This window comes from Monodon monoceros, unplaced genomic scaffold (genome assembly GCF_005190385.1).
Source record: "Monodon monoceros isolate NGI ecotype Baffin Bay Population unplaced genomic scaffold, NGI_Narwhal_1 Super_Scaffold_11, whole genome shotgun sequence".
Taxonomy (NCBI): domain Eukaryota; kingdom Metazoa; phylum Chordata; class Mammalia; order Artiodactyla; family Monodontidae; genus Monodon; species Monodon monoceros.
This window is the reverse complement of record NW_021703767.1, coordinates 8,593,474-8,614,582: the sequence shown is the minus strand read 5'-3', so window position 1 is coordinate 8,614,582 and position 21,109 is coordinate 8,593,474. Positions and strand designations below refer to the sequence as shown.

The following is a 21,109-nucleotide window of genomic DNA, read 5'->3' as shown; positions in this document are numbered from 1 at the left end:
TTCGAAAAGAGGATTTAAGATGTTAGCTGTTCATCACTGCTGTTATGATGATCGTGATCCTTTCAAAGATTTTACTGGACTTCCCTGGTGGCGCAGTGGTTGGGAGTCCGCCTGCCTATGCAGGGGACACAGGTTCGTGCCCCGGTCCGGGAAGATCCCACGTGCCGCGGAGCGGCTGGGCCCGTGAGCCATGGCCGCTGAGCCTGCGCGTCCGGAGCCTGTGCTCCGCAACGGGAGAGGCCACAACAGTGAGAGGCCCGCGTACCGCAAAAAAAAAAAAAAAAAAAATTTTACTGACTGTAACTGGTGTAAATGCTTCAATATTGAAGCTTAGGGCTGTACAAATGTTTCCGTTTGATATTTGGAACACTATACATTTTCTCCTATATGGTTCTTGGCTATAACAATTAGAAGTGTTTCTATATAGCCACGCTGGATTTTTGTTTATTACAAGTGGATAAAATCTTGAATTATAAATAAAGTAAATAAAATAAAATAAGCAGACGTTCAAAATGAGGACTTTTTTTTAAGGGAATTCCCTGGCAGTCCAGTGGTTAGGACTCCACACTCCCACTGCAGGGGGCACGGGTTCGATCCCTGGTCGGGGAACTAAGATCCCGCATGCCTCACAGCTGGAAAAAAAAAAAAATGAGGACTTTTTTGATTGTACTGAAAGAACTCTTCATTTACTGGAGTGATACAGCTTGTCAAACTATTTAAATGTCAAGTTAGCAATTGCGAAATTCAATCTCATTGGGAGATGAGCTTTATAGTTACTGAAGTGAACATTATGGAACAAATGCTCAGCTCCCCAAAATGCCATTGTTGTGCCATCTAATTGCAATGGCCATGAGTTAATTATGCATAAATCCATTATATAGTAGAGAGTCTTCACTTGTGGAGTTATTGGGCATAGTCAGTTGCATAAGATAACTCTTATATTTTATGACGATATTGTTTCCTAAGAAAGAAGCATAGTTCATTTCTTCCGAGCAGTGAATCAGATGTCTGTCAGCATGTTCGCTGCACGGCTCAGTAGAGGCTGGGCTGGGGGAATATTCCAACCTGTTCCAGAAAAGAAGCAGGCCCAGAGCCAGGAGCGGTGGGTACCAGCCTGACCTCTGGGGCACCGCCAGCTGACCCTGCCTGTGCTTTCCCAGGTCATACACTGCAGCGGCTACCTGAAGATCAGGCAGTATATGCTGGACATGTCCCTGTACGACTCATGCTACCAGATCGTGGGGCTGGTGGCCGTGGGCCAGTCACTGCCGCCCAGCGCCATCACTGAGATCAAGCTGCACAGCAACATGTTCATGTTCAGGGCCAGCCTCGACCTGAAGCTGATATTCCTGGATTCCAGGTGAGCTTGGCACCTGCTGCTGCAGAGTTCCGGAAGATTCTGATGGTGGAAACTGGCCCCTGAAAGCTACACTATTAAACCGACATGTAGCAAGCAATAAGCTGTACTAAGAATATGAATTAGAAAGAGATTTAGTGAAAGAATTAGTATCGACCTTAATCGTCCAGGAGTGGCTGGCCTCTCCAGCTTATAGGTACTTGTTTTATTTGTTTATATTTTCATCCTCTCACTGGAGTTTGAACTGGAAATATGTGTTGTGGGCAAAAGTTAGCCTTTTGAAGACCCATGAGGTCAGGATTCTGCCTTGTGTCTCCGTCAAGTTGGTAGGACTTAAAACAAACAGAAAGTCTCCACTCTGAGCGGTGTGTGTTACTGCGAGGGCTTCCAGCTCCAGCTGGCGGGAAGCCGAGCTCTGCGGTCCCTGCAGGGCTGAAGCAGCGAGCAGAGAGGGGGCCTTCTCTGGGGGGAAGGCTGGACCCACAGGTGCCTGTCGGCAGCTGGGCTGGGAGGGCACCTCCGGCTGACGGGGAGGGCGAGGCTGCAGCGTCCCCAGAACTGTCTCCCACTTGGCGAGGCCCAGCAATTTGAGAATCTCCTCTCAGAGAGAGGAGGGAGGGTGGATGAGGCAGAGGCACTGACCTGTTGTTTCACTGGGCCTGGGGAGGCGTCTGTGCGTCCCCCGAGGCAGGCTGCAGGCCTGCGGGGCCTCCCTGGGCTTCCATTTCCTTTGCGCATTTGGCTACTCACAAGGATGTTAGGAAAGATGAAGCTACATAGTAGATGGGAAGCATTTGTAAAGGTGAAAAGCCTGATATACCTGCAAGGTGAGTCGTTGTGCCTCTTGGCCTTCAAGATTCCTCAACTGTACAGACGGAAACGAGTGTTCAGAGACCCAACTCCTGACTTTTGGTGTGTGTAGCTGAGCTTTCTGGGAGAAGTTTTACACACACACACACACACACACACACATTTTCCTGTATGTCCTGAAGCTAGGATGTATTGATTTTTTTTCACTTTTTAAAAATTGTGGTAAAATATACATGACGTAAAATTGATCCTTTTACCCATTTATGGAATAAAAATAAACTTACCTGGTTACGGATAAGAGGTGAAGACACTAGTCTAGCTCATCGTGAATGCATCTCAGAACCATTCAGAGGTAGAGAAATGACAAGGGTTGGCCTTACAGGGTCATCATCGTGCTCCCAGAAACTCCAAGCTAAGAGGAAATATAACCCCTTGGGGGAAAGATGCTGGCACCTCTTGGGAGGGCCAGACGCTGGCAAGGGCTGTTTTCTTGCAGTAAAGACAGAGGCACCTGCAGGGAGGAGCTGGGAGGCTGGGAGTTGCTCCAGAGCCGGGCGTGGGGTAGGCCTTGCAGCACGCAGGGACAGAGAAGCTCTCTCCAGACTTAGGAGCCACTTCGAAAAGTGGACTGCAGGGGCTTCTTCCCTGGTGGCGCAGTGGTTGAGAGTCTGCCTGCCGATGCAGGGGACACGGGTTCGTGCCACGGTCTGGGAAGATCCCACATGTGGCGGAGTGGCTGCCCGTGAGCCATGGCCGCTGAGCCTGCGCGTCTGGAGCCTGTGCTCCACAACGGGAGAGGCCACAACAGTGAGAGGCCCGCATACCGCAAAAAAAAAAAAAAAAAAAAAAAGTGGACTGCAAGAAAATCTGACTGTCCATGTTCATTATTTTAGAAATTTGGGAGGATACGACAGGTTTCTCCCTTGTTTTATCTCCCAGTTTTTCTTTGACCATCCTGGGAAAAGCCTCTGAGGCTTGGTGAATCCTCTAGAAGAGGAAAGAGGGGCGTCTCCCCAGAGGAGGTATTTCAGGTCTTCTCGAGTTGTTTAATCCACTCAGCTTTGAAACGTGAGGGGCAAATCAGGGAGCTTTACGGAGGAGGTTATGTGAGTTTAGCTCAGCTTGCTCCTGAAGGGAGCCTCTGCTTCTGGGTGTAAGGGCCATACCCCCGAGGTGAGTAGTAAAGCAAGGTGGCCATCTCGAGGAGGACTTCCTGTCTCTACAGAAGCCCGTGAAGTTCTTCCTACTAAGTACCAGGAAGCTTTTAGCAAAGGCTTGAGGTCTTTTCTGAACCCCCGTCGTCTAGGAGGCCCTGAAGAATTCTTCACACTCTGGTCTGCAGTCGATTGCAGCTCGATGGTCTTTGAAAGGCCACTGGGCTGGAGGACAGAACTGGCCCAGTGCCAGAGGGTCAGTAGAAAGGCCTGGCAGGGTGATGTCAACTCCCACATCCAAACCCCAGAAGCCACGGCAAGGGGTTGGCCTGAAGCCCAGCAGCCCCAAAGTCACAGGGGCCAGGGTGGGAGTCCTGGCAGGAGGGCCCAGCTGGTGCCCCCCCGCCAGCATAATCCCAGACAAAACTGAACTCGGCGTAACCTGAAATCTGGTTCATGGGGGTTTTGTGGTATTTCACTTTGAAACTGTAGCTGGTGCTTTTGCTAAGGATGGGTGAACCCGGCGATGTTTGGGGTTTGGCAAATCCCTCTGACAGGTCTTCAGACACTAGAGGGTTGGAAAAAAACAAGAGGGCAGCCTGCCAAACCCTTCGCTTCTCCTTTAATTTTTAAAGCCAGTGTGTACTTTGATGAGAAACTTAATACATGTGTTTCTGATTCATTTACACATTCGGGGCCGTTGTTCTGAAACTTTACGTCCAAAGGGTCTGGGAAGCCTCTTTCATCCCCACACCGTAGAGATGCCTGGTTTTCTTTTGGGGGGAAGCCAGACGTCTCAATTTTCCTGCCACACGGAGTTAGACTCCAGTGGGGCCTGAAGTTCTAGGTGGCCCTTGGACAGGTCCCCCGAGCCCTGAGAGGCTCTGGCCTGTGCAAATTCCCTTTCTACCCACCTCCAGCCCCAGCTCCTTCCTGCCCTGGAGGAACACCATGGAAATGTGTACACCAAATAGTGAGTGATTCCGTGGAAATATGAGGCTCACGGAGATTTACGACCCAAAGCCTGTGCAGAGCTCCACAGAAAGGGGAGCGGGTTAGGGAATGAAAGTGAGGTCAAGTTTCCCCCTTTAATTTACAGCTAACATTTCAGATCTGGGCCAGCAGGGCCCCTAGGCCCTGTCACCCTCAGTCCCCACTGACTTCTCACCATGGCCTCACCTCCTTTGGAATCCCCTCTTGTCTCCACTTTCATCTGTTCTTGAATATCTGTCACCAAGATGTTAGGGCCACCTCCTCTGAGGGCGTGGCTCCCAGCACCGTTATCCATGGCCTGGGAATCGATACCACGGCCACATGCAATTTTCACCTGCGGGTGGAGTGATCCAAATGCTAGCGATGATGCCGTCTTGGATGCTGAGAGCCACTCTTCTTCAAAGAACTGAAGTGGGAAATGAATACGCCTGGGGCTTGATAAGAATAAAAACTGGGCAATGGTGAATAAGCACAGGGAGAATGCTTCCATTTCCACAGCGAGCTCAATAAGCCTTACCTTCAGTCACAAGAGTTTGGGGTGTCATTATACTATTTTCTGGGGGAAAACAGTCCTCCACCGATAGGAGTCTTAAACGTCTCCAGTTACTCCCTAAATCCCATCTGCAGGAATCACCCAATCATCAGAGCATCGTCCTGAGACCAACTGTGCCAGGTAACAGTGTCCAGTGTGGAATGGAGGGTTACAGGTTCGCACACACAACAGGCAGGATGTGGAACCAACCCAAGTTTTCATCATCAGGTGAAAGGATGAAAAAAAATGTGGCATCTACATAAAACAGTATATTATGCAGCCATAAAAAAGGAACGACATTCTGGTAGATGCTACAACATGGATGAACCTTGAGAACATGTTAAGGGAAAGACGCCAGGCACAAAAGGTCAAATATTGCATCCCTCCACTCAGAGGAAATATCTAGAGGACACAAATTACTAGAGATAGAATGTAGAAGAGGTAGGTTGCCAGGGACTTGGGGAGGGGGAAGTGGGGGGGGTTATTGTTTAATGGGTGCAGAGTTTCTGTTCGGGGTGATGAAAATGTTCTGGAAATGGAAGTGGTGATGGTCATACAAGTGAATTGTACACTTTAAAATGGTTAAAATGGTAAATTTTATGTCATGCATATTTTACCAGAATAATTTTTAAAACTTTCACACCGGACTTTGCCCCAAAAAAACCCCAGCGAGTGGGCTCTGTCTCACCTTGGTAGCTCCTCCCAGTATCAGTATCAAGTCCACTCTTAAGCATCTTCTGATAGGCTTCACCTTGAAAAGGTATTGACCGTTTTGAGCCATCCCAAACCTTCCAGCCAGTGGCTTCAGAAGGACATTCCTGCTCATGACGAGTGCTGTGTCGTGCACTGGGCTGGAGCTCATAGACTTTCTTGTAAAAAAAAGATCATTCTCAGTTTCCAAAATCAACACTCTCTCCACCCACCCCCCAAGCCTTTTAGCACTTGATTAGTTGGAAAAACCAATGTTAGTTTAAATGAAATGCAATCTGCAGGGCATTGTAATTCACGGAGCCACTGCCCTCCCCCAGGGTGACCGAGCTGACTGGGTACGAGCCACAGGACCTGATCGAGAAGACCCTGTACCATCATGTGCACGGCTGCGACGTCTTCCACCTGCGATATGCGCACCACCTCTGTGAGTACTGTGCTCACCCTGGCCAGGAGCCCTGGCAGCCTGGGAGGGAACGCTGAGGACAGAGTGGGGGCAGCGTCCCTTGTTTGATGCAATAACTACCCATCGTGTACCCACGAATCTTAAACATCAAGCCTGTCTCCAGGTAGCCCTTGTTTTCAGCACAGGCACTCATTGTTACTTCTCAACTATCCAGTGAAACCCTGGCAGGTGTGGGATGATGTGGAAGTTGCTGGATTCTATTCAATAGATTATGGATTTGGAACCTAAATTTCTCTATGACGTCTGGATAGCAGTTGTGGATAACGACAACAGCAGTAGAAGAACTGATACTTACAGGGCCCTTACTAATGTCCGGCACTTGTTTGTTTAAGTGATTAAATCCATTACCAACCAAGTGAGGGAGGTTCTCATGTTCACGATCCTCCCTTTGCTGTTGAGGATGCCGAGGTTCAGAGAGGTTAAGCCACTTGCCTATGGTCACACAGCAAGGAGGCGACATAGCTGGGAGCTGAATCCAGTGAATTCGGCCTCCAACCGCTGTCCGTCATCGGTTGGGAAGCTCAGGGAGACCACAGGTTTCTAGGATGGGAGAAGTCCACGTAGAAAGAGAAGACCAACAGTATTCCATTTGTCAACAGAGGAAGTTTGGGGAACATCTGGATGGGAGGGTGGGGGTGCTCGTCACTGAAATGGTGAAAGAAGTAACACTTTTCTTGTAGAACCAAATCGAGGCAGCAAATAACTGGGATGCAGTAGAATACCTCATCTTCCTGCCGTCCAGCCCCACCATGCTAATGGCCGGTCCAGGGGTGCTTGTTAACGGGGTACAGGGGGCTGGGGGAGCCAGATCTTCTGCAATGTGGCCCGGGTGGCATGTCCTCCTTCTTGCTGTGTGTTGACTAAGAGGCATCAGAGGACAAGATGCTGGTGTTGGTTGCAGCTGGGCGACGGGTCCCAGGGCTGCTCGATCCTCGGCCACGCCATCTGCCTGGCCGTTTGGTGACAACTGGGACTCAGTTAGCCCGGCAGTTACTAGGGTATCGCTCTCCTCGCGAGTCACTAAGGGCAGAAACCTGTGACAACCAGGAGGTTGGCTGGGCAGACGCCATCAGCTTTTTTCTGCTCCTTGTAATTCACAACAGCATGGAAAAGCCCCTGTGCATGGAAATACGTGGAGTTGTGAGCAGCTTTTTATGTCTTTTTTTAAAAAAATGGCCAAGTCATGATCTCATGTAAACGTCCCTGACCTTCTCGAAGCCCAGTTTGGTAGGAAGCAGCTGCCTAGTGTTTAGAAGGGCTCCGTAGGTCAGGTCGCTGATACGGGAGCTAGAAATCTTCCTTGTGTAAACGGGGTAGGAAGTGTCAATTACAGAATTAGGTCTTCGGGAGACCTGAAAGTCAGGGCGGGCGGTAGAGGGGAGCCGCTGGGAACGTGTGCTCTGGAGTAAGGTGGGTGGAAGAGGCACCTCCTGGAGGCTGTGCACCACGGAACAGTCTAGAGGGAAGGACAGGCAGTGGGGGGGGGGGGGGCGGGGGCAGGGGAGCAAATGGGAGGCTTCACAGCTCCACACCTCCCTGCCACTGTCAGGGTGTCCGAGGAAAAGCCCCAGCCCTGGGGGTCCCAGCCCCGTCCCCTGAAGCAGGAGCATGGTGAGCCTCTCTCTCCAGCACAGGAGTTGAAAGCAAACCCTTGAATTACACGAAGGGAGAGTTATTTTTCAAAGCAGGGCTGCACTGTGGGAAAGTAGCCTGTAAGCGCAGAGAAAGGAAGCTCACGGAACTAGTCTTTGTTTCAAATACCACTTTTCATCTCTCGCATTGCATGGCTAACAGAGGAGCACAGGGTTTTTCAGGGGGAACAAATTGAACTTGTGTTTTGGAAATGTAATGAAGCCCATGGTGGTGGCCGGTGGGAGGCTGCCGTGTCCCTGACATGGACCAGATGCTTTTCGCATAGGAACCAGAGGGGAGCTGGGCCAGGTGGGCCAGGTGAGGCTGGGAGGTGGAGAGGCCTGTCTGTGGGTGGGACAGGCCATTGGGTGCTCAGGCCTTCAGTGGTCCTGACCACACGATGGGTCTTCAACTTGTCCACCGGGGGCCCCCGTCTTCCTGAGCTCATCTGACTTCCTAAACCTGCCGGGGGGGTTTATTCGAGAGGTCTCCTGTGATTCACGTGATGAATTCGCCTCACTTCATTTGGAATCGGGGATTTCCAGACTTTGCGATTATTGCAAGGTCCCTGAGAGGGAAGGTGCACACGGTCTTCCAAGGGACACGCAGAAAAGGCGGAGGGTTTACACACCAGAGGGAGCACGGCTTTGCCAGATGAGCTAGAATTGGTGAATCAGAGAAAAGAGAAAATAGCAGTCTTGGCAATGATTGCTACTGTGCCGTGACTCTGACCTTCACTGTGGCCGAGAAACCACCGCGGGGGCAGCAGGTGCAGAGCACAGGGCAGCGAGGCCAGGGGACGGCGGCTGTGGCCTCGGATTCCACCCGTCTCCCCTCCACCAGCTTCCCTGCCCCCCCCATGTCAACGAAAGCCGAGTGACAGCCGGAAACAGCCGAGGCCTCTACCCACGCGTCGGGTGGGAGTGGGTCTCCCGGAGCTCAGCCTCGGCTCCAGCCTTGGAACCGTCTCCAGACGTCCCTCAGGGCAGCCGACACGCTTCCCAGAACGTTACTTCCCCTCCAGAGCTGGACGAGGAAAGGGAAGACAGTCTGCAACCAGGGTAGGTGTTTGGAGGCGGGTCTTCAGGGCGTGCTGTTCGGGAGATTTTGAAATCTCTCTGTCCGGTGGTCCCTGTGGCCTCACTCTCCTTCCCGGGCTTCCCGTTCCTGCCTCCCCCCGCCCAGGGCTGCTTGGCATCTGTTTAATTTCCTTAAAACGCAGGAGCTGAGTCTGAGGTTCAAGGGCAGTAGTTTATTTGGACAGTGGCTGAAGCAGGGGCAGCGAATGGGAAGTGAGGTGCAGAAGGGAGGGAGCCATCGAAGGGGCGTGTCTGGCGGCTGCTGCCACAGGCCACTGGCCCTCAATCCCCCGGGGACCCTAGGAGGCCAGGCAGGACACCTGCCTCAGCTGTGGCACTGAGGAGAGAGGGAGTGGGGGTATTTATACACTCCAGGCATTGGCTGAGGCTGCTCTTGGGGTGTTGTACCCCTTATCTGCCAGGGGCTCAGCCAAAGAACAGCCTCGGGGGGAAGTGGGGCCTCAGGGTGGATGTGGGGCCTCAGGGTGGAGATGGGGCCTCAGGGTAGAGGTGGGGCCTCAGGGTGGAAATGGGGACTCAGGATGGAGATGGGGACTCAGGGTGGATGTGGGGCCTCAGGTTGGAGATGGGGGCCTCAGGGTGGAGGTGGGGCCTCAGGGTGGAGATGGGGCCTCAGCGGGGAGGGGCGCCTGAGGCCAGGCTGGGGGGCCTGAGGCCAGGTGGGGGGAGCCTGGGCTGGAGGTGGGGCCTCTGGAAGTTTCTGGGGCATCTGTGGTGGGGGGAGGGGTGTGAGGCGGCCAGTCCCGAGTGAAGGTCCACTTCTTCACTGCGTGTCCTCAGCTTCGTCCCCTCCCTGGCTCCGTGAGGCACCGTCCCTCCACAGGCTGCCCCTCGCCTGTCCTTGCGCGCATGGCTGTGCCCTCTCTGGGGGCCTGTTGCTCCCACTGTGCAGGGCCCCTGCTGGGTGGCCGGAGCGTCGTCCACACTGAAGCTCCCGCCCCGTGAGGGCTGAGGCGAGCCCCGCACTCTGTCCGGTTCTGTTTCCACCCCCGGCTCGGTGCCCAGGCGGGGCCGGCCTCTTGCTTCTGGACAGCGCTTTCCCTCGTGCTGCCCACGTGCTGTGCGGTCTGCCAGTCAGCGCAGGCTGCAGAACGAAACGCTACAGACCGGGCTTAAGGTCAAGAAGTCGGCAGGGCTGGTTTCTTTGCTCTCCTTGCTGTGTAGACGCCCGGCCTGTGTCCTCACGTGCTCTCCCTTCCGTGTGTGTCTGGGTCGCATTCTCCTCTTCTTCTAAGGACACAGTCATACTGGGTCAGGGCCCACCCACGTGGCTTCATTTCACCTGATGACCTCTTTGAAGGCCCCGTCTCCAGACGCAGCCGTGTCCTGAGGTCCTGGGGTTGGGATGTGAACATGTGAATTTGAGAAGAGGACGTAATTCAGCCTCGCCGGAGTGGTGGGCACGGTCCCATCCCCACAGCTTAGCTGGACATCCCGGCTTGGGGAGGGCAGGTGAGGGGACCGAGAAGGTGGGACGCGTCCCTTCACAAGGTGACTTTTCGGTCCTGTTGCTGGCTGCTCTGGTGGCTCAGGGGCCCGGCCGAGCCTCCCGCCCTGCAGGCTCCCCTCGGGCCCCCGCAGTGGCCCCTGGCGACTGGACCTCGAGTCCTTCAATCCGACCACAGCCGGAGCTGGCCTGGGGGCTGCCCCCGGGGCCTGGGCACCCACGCGGCTTTGACTGCTTCCCCTCCATGTACCACAGCCGAAGGCGGCCACGGTGACCCACCCGCTGGGCCCCTCAGGCCTCCAAGGCCCCCAGGGAGCCTCCTGGTCCTGTGAAACGTACAGACCGACTGTCTTGGCAATTGATCAGGTAACTCGGCTCAGGAAGAAAACGAACAGTTGCCGACACCCAGGACCCAAGGAAGCTCACTGTGCGGTTTGCCCGGGCCACGCTTTCTCCACACTGGTGTCCGAAACCCAGGAGCCAGGCGAAGGGCTCTGCTAGAGGCCTCATTGGACGTAACAAGTGGTGGTTCTGCAGGACCGTGGTCAGCCATATGGTTTCCACACATTCTTCAAAACGTTATCTTAACCGGCAGCAGGCGTCCACGAGGTCCGAAGAAAGCTCAGCCCCGCAAGACAGGGAATCAGCGCCTTCCAGAAAGTCAGCCTCGTGAACAGGAGTGGGGCTGGCCCTTGTGGTCTGGGGGAGCACAGGCTTCCAGGGCAGCTAGATGGGGGCTGGGATGGCCCCGGCACCTCAGCCTCTGGTCAGTGAGGTCCTGGGCATTCCCAGCTGAGCTCTCCAAGTGAGTCTGTGCCAGGGCTTTCCCCAGAACCTTCTGTAAGGAGATCCTCTAGGGGATCCTCTAGGGGATGTCTTGGACCCTCCCAGCTCGTTCCCAGCTCACTGCCTCCTGGTGGCTGAGGGGAGGCCCTAGCAGCCCCGTCCCGTGGCCTTGGGAAGGTCCTCCCAGCTGGGGCCTGCCTCCCTGTCTCCCTGCTCCCTTTGCAAAGCATTTGGGAGACTTTTGTATATGGGGGGCTTGACCTGCAGGTCCTCGGGGTGGGCAGGGGGCAGCCTGGTGCACAGGCCGGGGAGGGGATCAATATCTGTAAACTTGAAGATGTGTGTCAGGGACACCAGGCAGGATTCTTGTGGACAACAGTGTTTTAGAAGAACCATGATGTCTGCACGGCTGTTCATCCGAAGTAGTTATGAATTTCACCTAGTTCTCCAGGTAGGACCCTGTCCAGAGTGGGCCAAGCCCAAATGCCAAAGAGAACACAGGCTGTGTCCAGCTATGAAAACATTTCAATGTCACAGAAAGGCTTTGGAGCCTGAATATGTGGTCCACATATTTCAAGCAATAACTGTTATAACAAAATTATAGGACGGCTGGTGTAGACCCGTGGAAAACGCACTTTAAATGACGTACAGGGGCCACAAACTCAAATGTTTATGGGGCCGGACATGTAACATGAATGTATGAGTGGGTGCAGATGGGGCAATATGGAGTGGTGGAGCTTGTGGCTAACTGGAGAACACATGACCCAGCCAAAGGCATTCTGGGTAACAGCAACACCATGCCACCAGCAAAGCACATCTGTGGACACATGCAGTCCATGGGGTGTCAGCTTGCAACCACTCTGTAGCACAACTGTGGAACAGGGACAAAGGTCTTCAAATAGAAAATACAGTTGAAAGAAGTTTCCAATCTACCGTGAGGAGTTTTGATTGACGTTCACAGGGAGGCTGGCTTCCGCCACTGGCCTCTCTTGCCTCTGGACTGGAAATGGATGATGGAGTTTAATTCATATGCAGATCCTTTCTAGATGCTCCCCTCTGAAAGAGCCTGGAGGTAGAAGCAGCTTTGTCTTCCTGACGAAGTCGCAGGGAGCCTGTGCATTAAGGGGGGAGCCATGAGCAATGAAACGGGAAATAATCGATACGAGAAAGCACAGTGCGATCTCCCTGGGAGCAGTTTGGACATTTATAGGTGTGGCTTGGTGGCTCTGGCTGAGCCCATCTTCTGTGGTCAGTGTCACTTTGCAGATGTTGCACAGTGCGGCCCCCTGGAAGTTCTCCCCCCCGGGCTTTCCAGGTCTCAGTGACCAGACTCCCTCCAGCCCCAGGTGTAGCGCAGGGGCATGGGGGGTCAAGGACACCGAGACCCACTCCCCAAAGGACCACGTGGCTTGTCTCCAGTCTCGCTGACTGTGCTCTCCCTGAGGCTCTGCTGGCAGAGACGAGAGCCAGGAAGAGCACGGGGATTGCACTTACATCTTCCCCACAGGGGTGGTTAGTTTCCTGTGGCGGCCGTAACCAAACACCACAAGCTGAGTGGCGTGAAACAGCAGCAGTGTACTGGCTCACAGTCCTGGAGGTCAACGTGTCAGCAGGGTCATGCTTCCTATGGAGCTTCTGGGAGACGAGCCTTCCTGATTCCTCCAGCTTCTGGTGACTGCCAGTGGTCCTTGGCTTGTGGCCACAAACCCCGGTCTCTGCCTCCATCTCCCTCTGTGTGTCTGTGTCTTTTCCTTTTCTGTCTCTTATAGGGACACTTGTTATTATAATGATAGCACCTTGAGATCCTTAATTACATCTACAAAGACCGTTTTCCCAAATATGGTCACATTTGCATGTTCTAGGGGTTAGAATCTAGAACATGTCTTTTGGGGGGACACTATTCAACCCACGACAGGCATTTTTGGTGTCCTTTTCAGCTCTTAAAATTCAAAACAGAAATGGATATTATGCTTGAGGCCAAAGTTTCCTTTCCTTCCAGAGGCCAGCTCGTTGACGTGGCTATGCCTCCAGGAAAGATTCTGGAACCAGGAGGAATTCTGGAAGAACCAGGAAAGCCATCTATTTTTCTGGATAGTGTATTTGTGGAAGTAGACGTTCCATTCCAGAGTGGCCTCGGAAAACTGTGACCACTGGCTCTCATCTGGGCGTGGATCCCCTGGATGTCAGAGATGCTGCATCCCAGAGGAAGGTGCAAGGGCAGGGCCTCTGCCTGCAGGAGCTGACAGCTTAGGGAACATCTCCTCCCTGCCCCCATGCACCACTAACTACCGCAAGCAGGGCCTTGCTTCTTAGCACTCTGGCCTGGGATCCTTCAGACAGATTATTACATTCAACAGATGGGATGAGGAGCTAGAGCAAACCGAAGAATGTTGTGACTAAGTGTCTAGGATTTCACCTTGGACTGATATGCTGATTATTGCCATGGGTCACAGAGAAGCAAAAAAAAAAAACCAAAAAATTAAAAAAAAACTACATCGGGCTTCCCTGGTGGCGCAGTGGTTGAGAGTCCGCCTGCCGATGCAGGGGGCACAGGTTCGTGCCCCAGTCCGGGAAGATCCCACATGCCGCGGAGCGGCTGGGCCCGTGAGCCACGGCCGCTGAGCCTGCGCGTCCGGAGCCTGTGCTCCGCAACGGGAGAGGCCACAACAGGGAGAGGCCCGCGTACCGAAAAACAAACAAGCAAACAAACAAAAAACTACATCTATGTTTGTTTGGTCTCTGTATCTAAAGCTTCATCGTAGAAGACTCAGGGAGGGTCAGCGCTAATAAAATCTCTGCAAATCCTGCCATTCGAATCCTAATATAAAATATTTGGGATAAAAATATTCCAATAGCCATGGCAGTCAGCTTAAGACGATTATGGAGAGATTTCAGGCATATTGTAAGAGATAAGGGGAAGTATAAGAAAAAGGAAAAGTATAATGTCATAGTCCCAGGGGCCTTACGAACACTGCAAGGAATAGAGATCCTTGAGATCAAAGCCAAAGAGATTAACAGGTGTTTCTGTTGAAGAAAGAATGACATCTCGGGAAATCCACAGATGGGACCTCAGTTTGATCATGTTGCCTCTCTTTGGGGGCCATAAGCAAATTGGTTAACTGGGTCTCCCCTAAACATTGGCCCACACCCACCCCCGTAAGTAGCTACACAGAAACTTCGAGAGGCCGCTGCCCCCTCCTCACACAATGGCCCCTGAGAAATGGGAGTCAGTGGACGTGGCTTGGGCCCCAGCCATGTCCTCGAGCTCCGTTTTCCTGGTGATGCCCACCTGCCACGGGTGCGTGTAGGGGGGTAAATGAGGCAGTGTATGCGAAAATGAGCTGGAAATAGGAACCTTGTATTTTGTTGTTAAAAAAGCAATCCTCACAAGGAAAAGAGGCGCTGTAGAGGCTCTCTCCTACCAGCATGGGCTGCGCTCTTCAGCATGGTCTTACTTCTGCCAGCTGAGTCCAGGGACGTGCCGATGGTAAGCCTGGGAAGAAAAGATCTGGTCCTGCGCTGTTCCAGAGCCCGGCCTCGGCGTCTGGGCTGGACGGTGGTTACACGTTTGACCCTGGCTTCGTCCCTAGGGGGTGTGGGGCCTCATAGACGTTGTATTTCCACTTCCCACTCCCAGACAGACTGCTTACCCATGTGAAAATTAACTAAAATTTCATTCTGATTATAAAACGAATACCCCCTCCTTGTTGGAAATTCAGAAAATCAAGAAAAGAAAATGAAAACTACCTGTAATTTCATCAGTCTGATAAACGACAGCTAGTATGTCGAGTCCTTCGCGCAAGTCTGCCACCGTTCTAAATCTTCACACGAACGCTCTAACCCTCACAGCAACCGATGGTGTAGGGACTGTGATTATCTTCCTGTTATAGTCGGGGAAACCGAGGCACAGGGAGTTAGTAACTTGTCCAAGATCACATAGTTAGTTGGGCGCGTATATGTGTGTGTGTGTGTGTGTGTGTGCACGCGCACACTTTTTCATAATTAGGATTATACGTTATGCAGTTGAGTCTGGTCTTTCCTTCATTTAACGTTGTGTCATATGTATTCCCCGTCATATTACAAATTCTTATCAATCATCGTGTTAGTGACTGCTTGGTACCCCATCACTTATATACCCTCTTCCCTATTATTAGACAGGTAAGTCTCCCCTTCCTTTTCTCCTGAATTATAAGCAGGACTTCAAGGAATCTCTTTGCCCTTGAGTCTTTCTTTGCATTACTCATAATTCGCATAGGAGTAACTCCTAGATATGAAATTGGTGTGTCAATGGGTATGAGCTGTGGATCCAGAAGGACCTCACCAATTCACCTTCCTCCCCACAGCACGCCCCCTGCTCTCCCGAAGGCCCTGAGGGGAATCAGTGCAGTTTAGGTGCCCCTGGAGGCTTTGCAAGTGGGCTGCCCAGAGGTCCAGAGTTTGTAGCCCTGCATAGAAGATGGGCCTGCAGGCCCAGCTTTCAGAAATTACATAGCCATGTAGAGGTCTCTCCTACGTGAGCATCATAGGAAATTCGTGGGCCCAGGGAAAACTAGGGTTAATGGGAAGAAGTATAAATGGCAATAGAGTAACAAACAGTTTCACTGTGAGTACACACATGTTCTGGGGAATGGCAAAAATCAGCAACAATGTGACACTCCGTTGAATGCACTTAACTTACTATTGGGTTTAAATAACTACATCACACACACACACCCTTCCTTCCACCTATTATGAGTTTGGGGGATTATAACGTAATTATGGCATTTTGGAAACTAAAAAACAAAACCAATATTATCACTCTGCCAGGTGCCAATGTTGTCTGGGGACTAATTGCTTCTCCCAGTGAAAGCAGTGACAATTAAATTCGAGTTCTTCACAGGGGAGGGGAGAAGTTGCTCCATGGACCCCGCGAAATCGTAGGCAAAAATCTTGCGTGTGTGCACGTGCGTGTGAGCACGCACACGCACGTGTGCATCTTCCTGTGGAGAAATCCCACTCCCTTAGTCAAGTTCTCAAAGGTGTCCTTGACCCCAGAAAGGTCCAGAACCTGGGCTGGAGTTCAGCCGCGGGGGCAGCCTCCTCCAAGGCGGGTGAAGGGCCGCCTAATCGTTCCCCAGGACTCATGTCACCTTGTGCTTGCAGTGCTGGTGAAGGGCCAGGTCACCACCAAGTACTACCGGCTGCTGTCCAAGCTTGGCGGCTGGGTGTGGGTGCAGAGCTGCGCCACCGTCGTGCACAACAGCCGCTCGTCCCGGCCCCACTGCATCGTGAGTGTCAATTATGTCCTCACGTAAGTCAGACGCATTTGTTTCTCTCCTTGCTCTCTCCTTCCCCGGCCCTCATCAGATCGCTCCCAGAAGCACCATATCTCTCTCCCTCTGTCTTTCTGGAACTGTTCATTTGTCTCCTGTTTTGTTTTACTGAACAATCTGGTTGTCTGGGAAGGGCTGAAGGATTCCTGTATCAGCACTGAGGGCCGGGTGTGCCCCGAGGCTGAGGATGGGATCGGACGGCCCCGGGTGAGGGGGGTGAGTGGGCAGAGGGCGGGCGGGCGATGCCCCCCACCTTGAACAGGATGGAAAGGGGATGCACATCCCGGACCAAGAATACAAATTTATACTCTTTGGGGCCACAGACATTTAGGTCATCCTGCTGCTTCTGCCATTTGAGACAGGGGCTATCTCCCATTTTTTCCTTGTCTTCCTACGTAGCCTGTTGTAAATGATTGTGAATATTTAGCGCCTTTAAAACTCCAGAACGTTAAGTTCAGTCGCAGTTAAGACCAGTAGAAGCAACAGGACCTAAGTCTACCTGGGACCATATGTTCCTCTCCACCCAACGTGGCTATTATGTGTTAAATCACTTTGCACCCAGCCCCACCCTGAACAGGGTCCTCTCTAATGCAGTGAGGTTTTAGGCTCTCCGTTCTTTCACAGAGCGAGTGCCAGGTTCCTGGGGGTTTGGGGCGGGGTGAGAGGTAGGTGGTGTTTTTTTTTAGGGCTAGAGTGATTTTAGCAAAACTGTACGGGAGAAAGCATTTTTAGTCCCTTAATGATTCTACCTGAGCAAACAGGCCCACGTGGGCTGGGGCTGGGGCTCTGGGCAACTTCCCCTCCTGAGAATCTGACGGTGCCGAGTTGGCTCTTTAGGGCAGGAATGGGCCCCTGGTGTGGAAGTGGACAAGGCTGGAAGCCAGGCTCCTGGACCGCCAAGGGTCCCCACTCACACCTCCCTGGTGCTAAACAGGGAAGCAGCTGGGCCACAGACACTTACACTGATCAGTAGCATTTCTGTCTTTTCCTTTGTGCCCTGACACCCTGCCTAGTGGCGAATGGTGTCCGCAGGAAACGTGCGTGGGGCTCACGCGGCGGGAGAGAGCCATACTGCGCTCCCTCTCTTCCTGCCGAAGAACACTGACGTCACTCGGCATCTCCCGGGGCCTCTGAGCTCGAGGCTGTGGGGTGGCTTTTATAACGAGGGTGGGCCGTCCCTCGAGCCCCAGCCCCATCCACTTAGTGGAAACGACACAGTGGAGCTTCTCGAATGAACTCGCCCTGGGGACGGTCCCGGAGCCCGCCCTTCTTCACAGCCCGTGGACATGACCTGTCCCGCTCTTTTGTTCCTCAGGGACATCGAATACAAGGAACTGCAGTTGTCCCTGGACCAGGTGTCCACGTCCAAGTCCCAGGACTCCTGGAGGACCGCCTTGTCTACCTCACAAGAAACTAGGAAATTAGCTAAACCCAAAAACACGAAGATGAAGACAAAGCTGAGAACAAACCCTTACCCCCCACAGGTAACACACCACCTGCAGGGGCTCGGGGCACCTGGGCACCTCTGATCGCACTCAGGGGTCTCCCAGCCCGGGAGTTTCCCTGGGATGTCCCGCCCACAGGGTGGAGACGCGGCCTGGGGAAGGCAGGCAGAGCTAACATCCAGGGGGATGAGTCAGACCTAGGAAACAGACTACACTGGGGAGGCTGATCAGCAGCTAGAATCCATGTAAACGTGGCTCAGAACACTGGTGCCTCGTGTTTCCATAGCATTTGATTTTAATGGAAACCTTCCCTCTCTCTTAAAGTCTTTTGCAAGTTCTCAGAAGGCACAAGTGGCTGCATGTATCTGGTGTGTTGTCACTTGGGGTGAGGAGATCTCTTTCCACCCAGAGGGTGGGTCGCTGGGGTGCTGTCTCCTGGGCACCTGTCCCCGGTGGGACCTCACGCTGGTGGCCGAGGTGGGCCCAGCCCTGGGATGGGGCGGGCACTACAGGATCGGAAAGCAGTTGGCCGCCGGCCCCTCGGTGAGCCCTTCATCCGTCTTCTTTGCTCGGCAGCAATACAGCTCGTTCCAAATGGACAAACTGGAATGCGGCCAGCTCGGAAGCTGGAGAGCCAGCCCCCCCGTCCACACCCCAGTTCCCCCAGAACAGCAGCTCCATTCAGAAGGCGGCGACCTTCTGTACGCCCCGTCCTACAGCCTGCCCTTCTCCTACCATTACGGACACTTCCCTCTGGACTCTCACGTCTTCAGCAGCAAAAAGCCAATGTTGCCGGCCAAGTTCGGGCAGCCCCAAGGATCCCCGTGCGAGGTGGCACGCTTTCTGCTGAGCACGCTGCCAGCCAGCGGCGAGTGCCAGTGGCACTATGCCAACCCCCTAGTGCCGGGCAGCCAGTCTCCAGCTAAAAGCCTTTCCGAGCCGCCGGTGAACCCTGCTCGGCACAGCCTCGTGCCAAACTACGAAGGTGGGTCATGTTTGCACGAGGGAAAGGGGCAGGGCTGTGCACAGCGCTGTCGGTGGGTGGCAGATGGAAAAAGAACCCTCACACTGTGGGCAAACTTTCCCTTTTTTTCTGCTTCTAAGTGGGAATGGCTGTGCTTTCCTGCCCTCACTGAGAGCGCTTCACGAGGGTGCTGAAAGCTGGGCAACTGAACCGGTGTGCCTCGTGGCACCAGGGACAGTGTAAAGGGCAGAGGAAACTGGGTGTTCGGCCACCCTCCATAAAAATCCTGGCCCCGTTTACTCCCCAAAAGGGAAGCAAACTGATTTTCCTATGTACTGAGAACCCCCAGCTATATTTATTTTATAAGATTACTTTCTACTCCACCCAGAAATGAACATGGAACACTATTGGTTTTCTTCCCATGCCAGTTTTCGAAGTGTGGGAAGCGGTGGTGGAAAATCACAGGCTCAGGGACGGAAACGCCACTCACCACCCCAGGGCAAATAGCACAAACCCTCCAGGACTCAGTTTCTTCATCTGTAAGACAGGAACATAGGCCATGTCAATTGCCTACCACAGCCAGCTCCTCCTGGGGGCAGGCAAGCAGAGGTCCTCTGTGGAGGTGCCACCAGCTGCCCCAGGCCCAGCAGTCTCCTGCCTGCTCCTTGGGACAATCCCAGGCAGAGGGTAGAAGGTGGGGATTGAGGGTTAGCTCAGCGGGGCGTGTTCCTGTTTCACCCAGACCTAACTACTGCTCAGACTGTAGACGAGGTTTGTGCAAATGTCCTGCGGGGACCACTAAATTCCAGAGAAGAGTCACCTGTGTAAGGAGAGCTCCCTGGAGTCCCCCTCCCACCTTTCTCTCTTTGCAGGCAGCTGGGGCTCTCTGCTGCTCCTAGGGCTGCTTTGTGAACCTCTTGCTTTGTGCTGTGACCCAGTCTTTACAAGCCTGTGAGATAAATTTGGTCTCCACAGACAAGAAGAGGGCTAGATCCCAGGAGAAATCTAACCTTCTTGGAGATTAACAGGACATGTTTCTCAAAAGTAGCCAGTTTAAAAAAGAACATACCAGCAGCCAGGGCAGTGCAGCTCTGCCTTTTGGCCTCAGGCAGTCCAGAGATTTGAATCCCCAGCACCCATCAGCGCATAGGATCCCTCAAATAACCAAGGAAGGGCCAAGGGAAAAAAACAAAGCAAAGGGTTTTCATAACAGCTGAAAATACTATCCACTTGAGACTGAGTTGAAAAGATTATTTTTGTGTGTGTGTGGGAGTTGACCAATGAGATAACACAGTATTTGATTTTTTAAATGGCTATTTTGAAAGTGAAAGAGCTTAATAACCACTTCATTTGTCAGTCACTTGGTAAAAAACGGACCAAAGATGCCAACTGGGGGCAGTTTGTGATCAACTTCCTAGACTTTTTGATATTAAAGGAAGAGGAAGGATGTCTTAAGGTTAAAAAAAAAAAAAAAAAAAAAGACTTCCCTGGTGGTCCAGAGGTTCAGACTCCACGCTCCCAATGCAGGGGACCTGGGTTCGATCCGAGGTCAGGGAACTAGATCCTGCATGCCACAACTAAGACCCCGTGCAACCAAATAAGTAAATAAATAAATATTAAAAAAAGAGAGGTGGGGGGAGCCAATTGATTGCAGACATCTAATTAGTGACGATGGTCATTACTTTAATTATGACTAAAGGGAGCAGGGTGATAACCGCTCCACCCTCCCCACTGAGGTGAAAGCAAGAAAGCGCACGGCAGCCTGGGGTCACCTAACACTAAGGCCGAGGAAGCCTCTGGACCAACGCTGTACAATATGGTAGCCACCAGCCCCGTTCGGCCAGTGCAATGAGATGTGCTCGGAGTGTCTGTACTGCATTTCAAAGACAGAAACAAAGAATACAATTTCTCCCCGATTTTTATATTAATTACACACTGAAATAATAGTCTAGCTGTGCTGCATTAAATTAAGTATCTTACTAACACTAACTCCATCTGTCTCTCTTCACTTTTTCCTGTGGCTGCTAGAACACTGCAACTGGCATCCTGTGATTGGACCTCGCGGGCCCGGCACGCACGCGGGAAGGGGCGAGGGCGGCTCCGGGGCTCGAGCGCGCGGGCGGCAGGGGTGGCCCAGGGGTGGTGGCGGCCCCAGGGCCCCCCGGCTTGGTGTCGCTCTGGGCATGTCCCCTTCCTCCCCCGCGCGGGCGTCTAACGTGTCGCCTGTCCCCGCAGCGCCCGCCGCCGCCGCCGCGCGCAGGTTCGGCGAGGACACCGCGCCACCGCTGCCGAGCTTCCCGAGCTGCGGGCACTACCGCGAGGAGCCGGCGCTGGGCCCGGCCAAGGCCGCCCGCCAGGCCGCCCGCGACGGGGCGCGGCTGGCGCTGGCCCGCGCGGCCCCCG

General features: G+C 53.1%; 1 protein-coding gene across 2 annotated transcripts in view; it reads left to right on the top strand.

The window, feature by feature from the left end:
* Positions 1 to 20,716, top strand: part of SIM2 (SIM bHLH transcription factor 2) — a 44,420-nt gene extending 23,704 nt beyond the window's left edge. The window contains exons 6-10 of one of the 2 annotated variants that reach the window (XR_003792379.1): positions 1,161 to 1,360; positions 5,875 to 5,981; positions 16,128 to 16,252; positions 17,613 to 17,781; positions 18,319 to 18,537. Coding sequence is in view for 1 of the 2 variants with exons in the window: in XM_029214829.1 (XP_029070662.1) it covers positions 1,161 to 1,360; positions 5,875 to 5,981; positions 16,128 to 16,275; positions 17,613 to 17,781; positions 18,319 to 18,900 (1,206 nt within the window). In the remaining variant the exon portion in view is untranslated. Of the gene's footprint in view, positions 1 to 1,160; positions 1,361 to 5,874; positions 5,982 to 16,127; positions 16,276 to 17,612; positions 17,782 to 18,318 lie in introns of both variants that reach the window. The other variant, XM_029214829.1, reaches the window with a different exon arrangement.
* Positions 20,717 to 21,109: the final 393 nt, after the last annotated feature.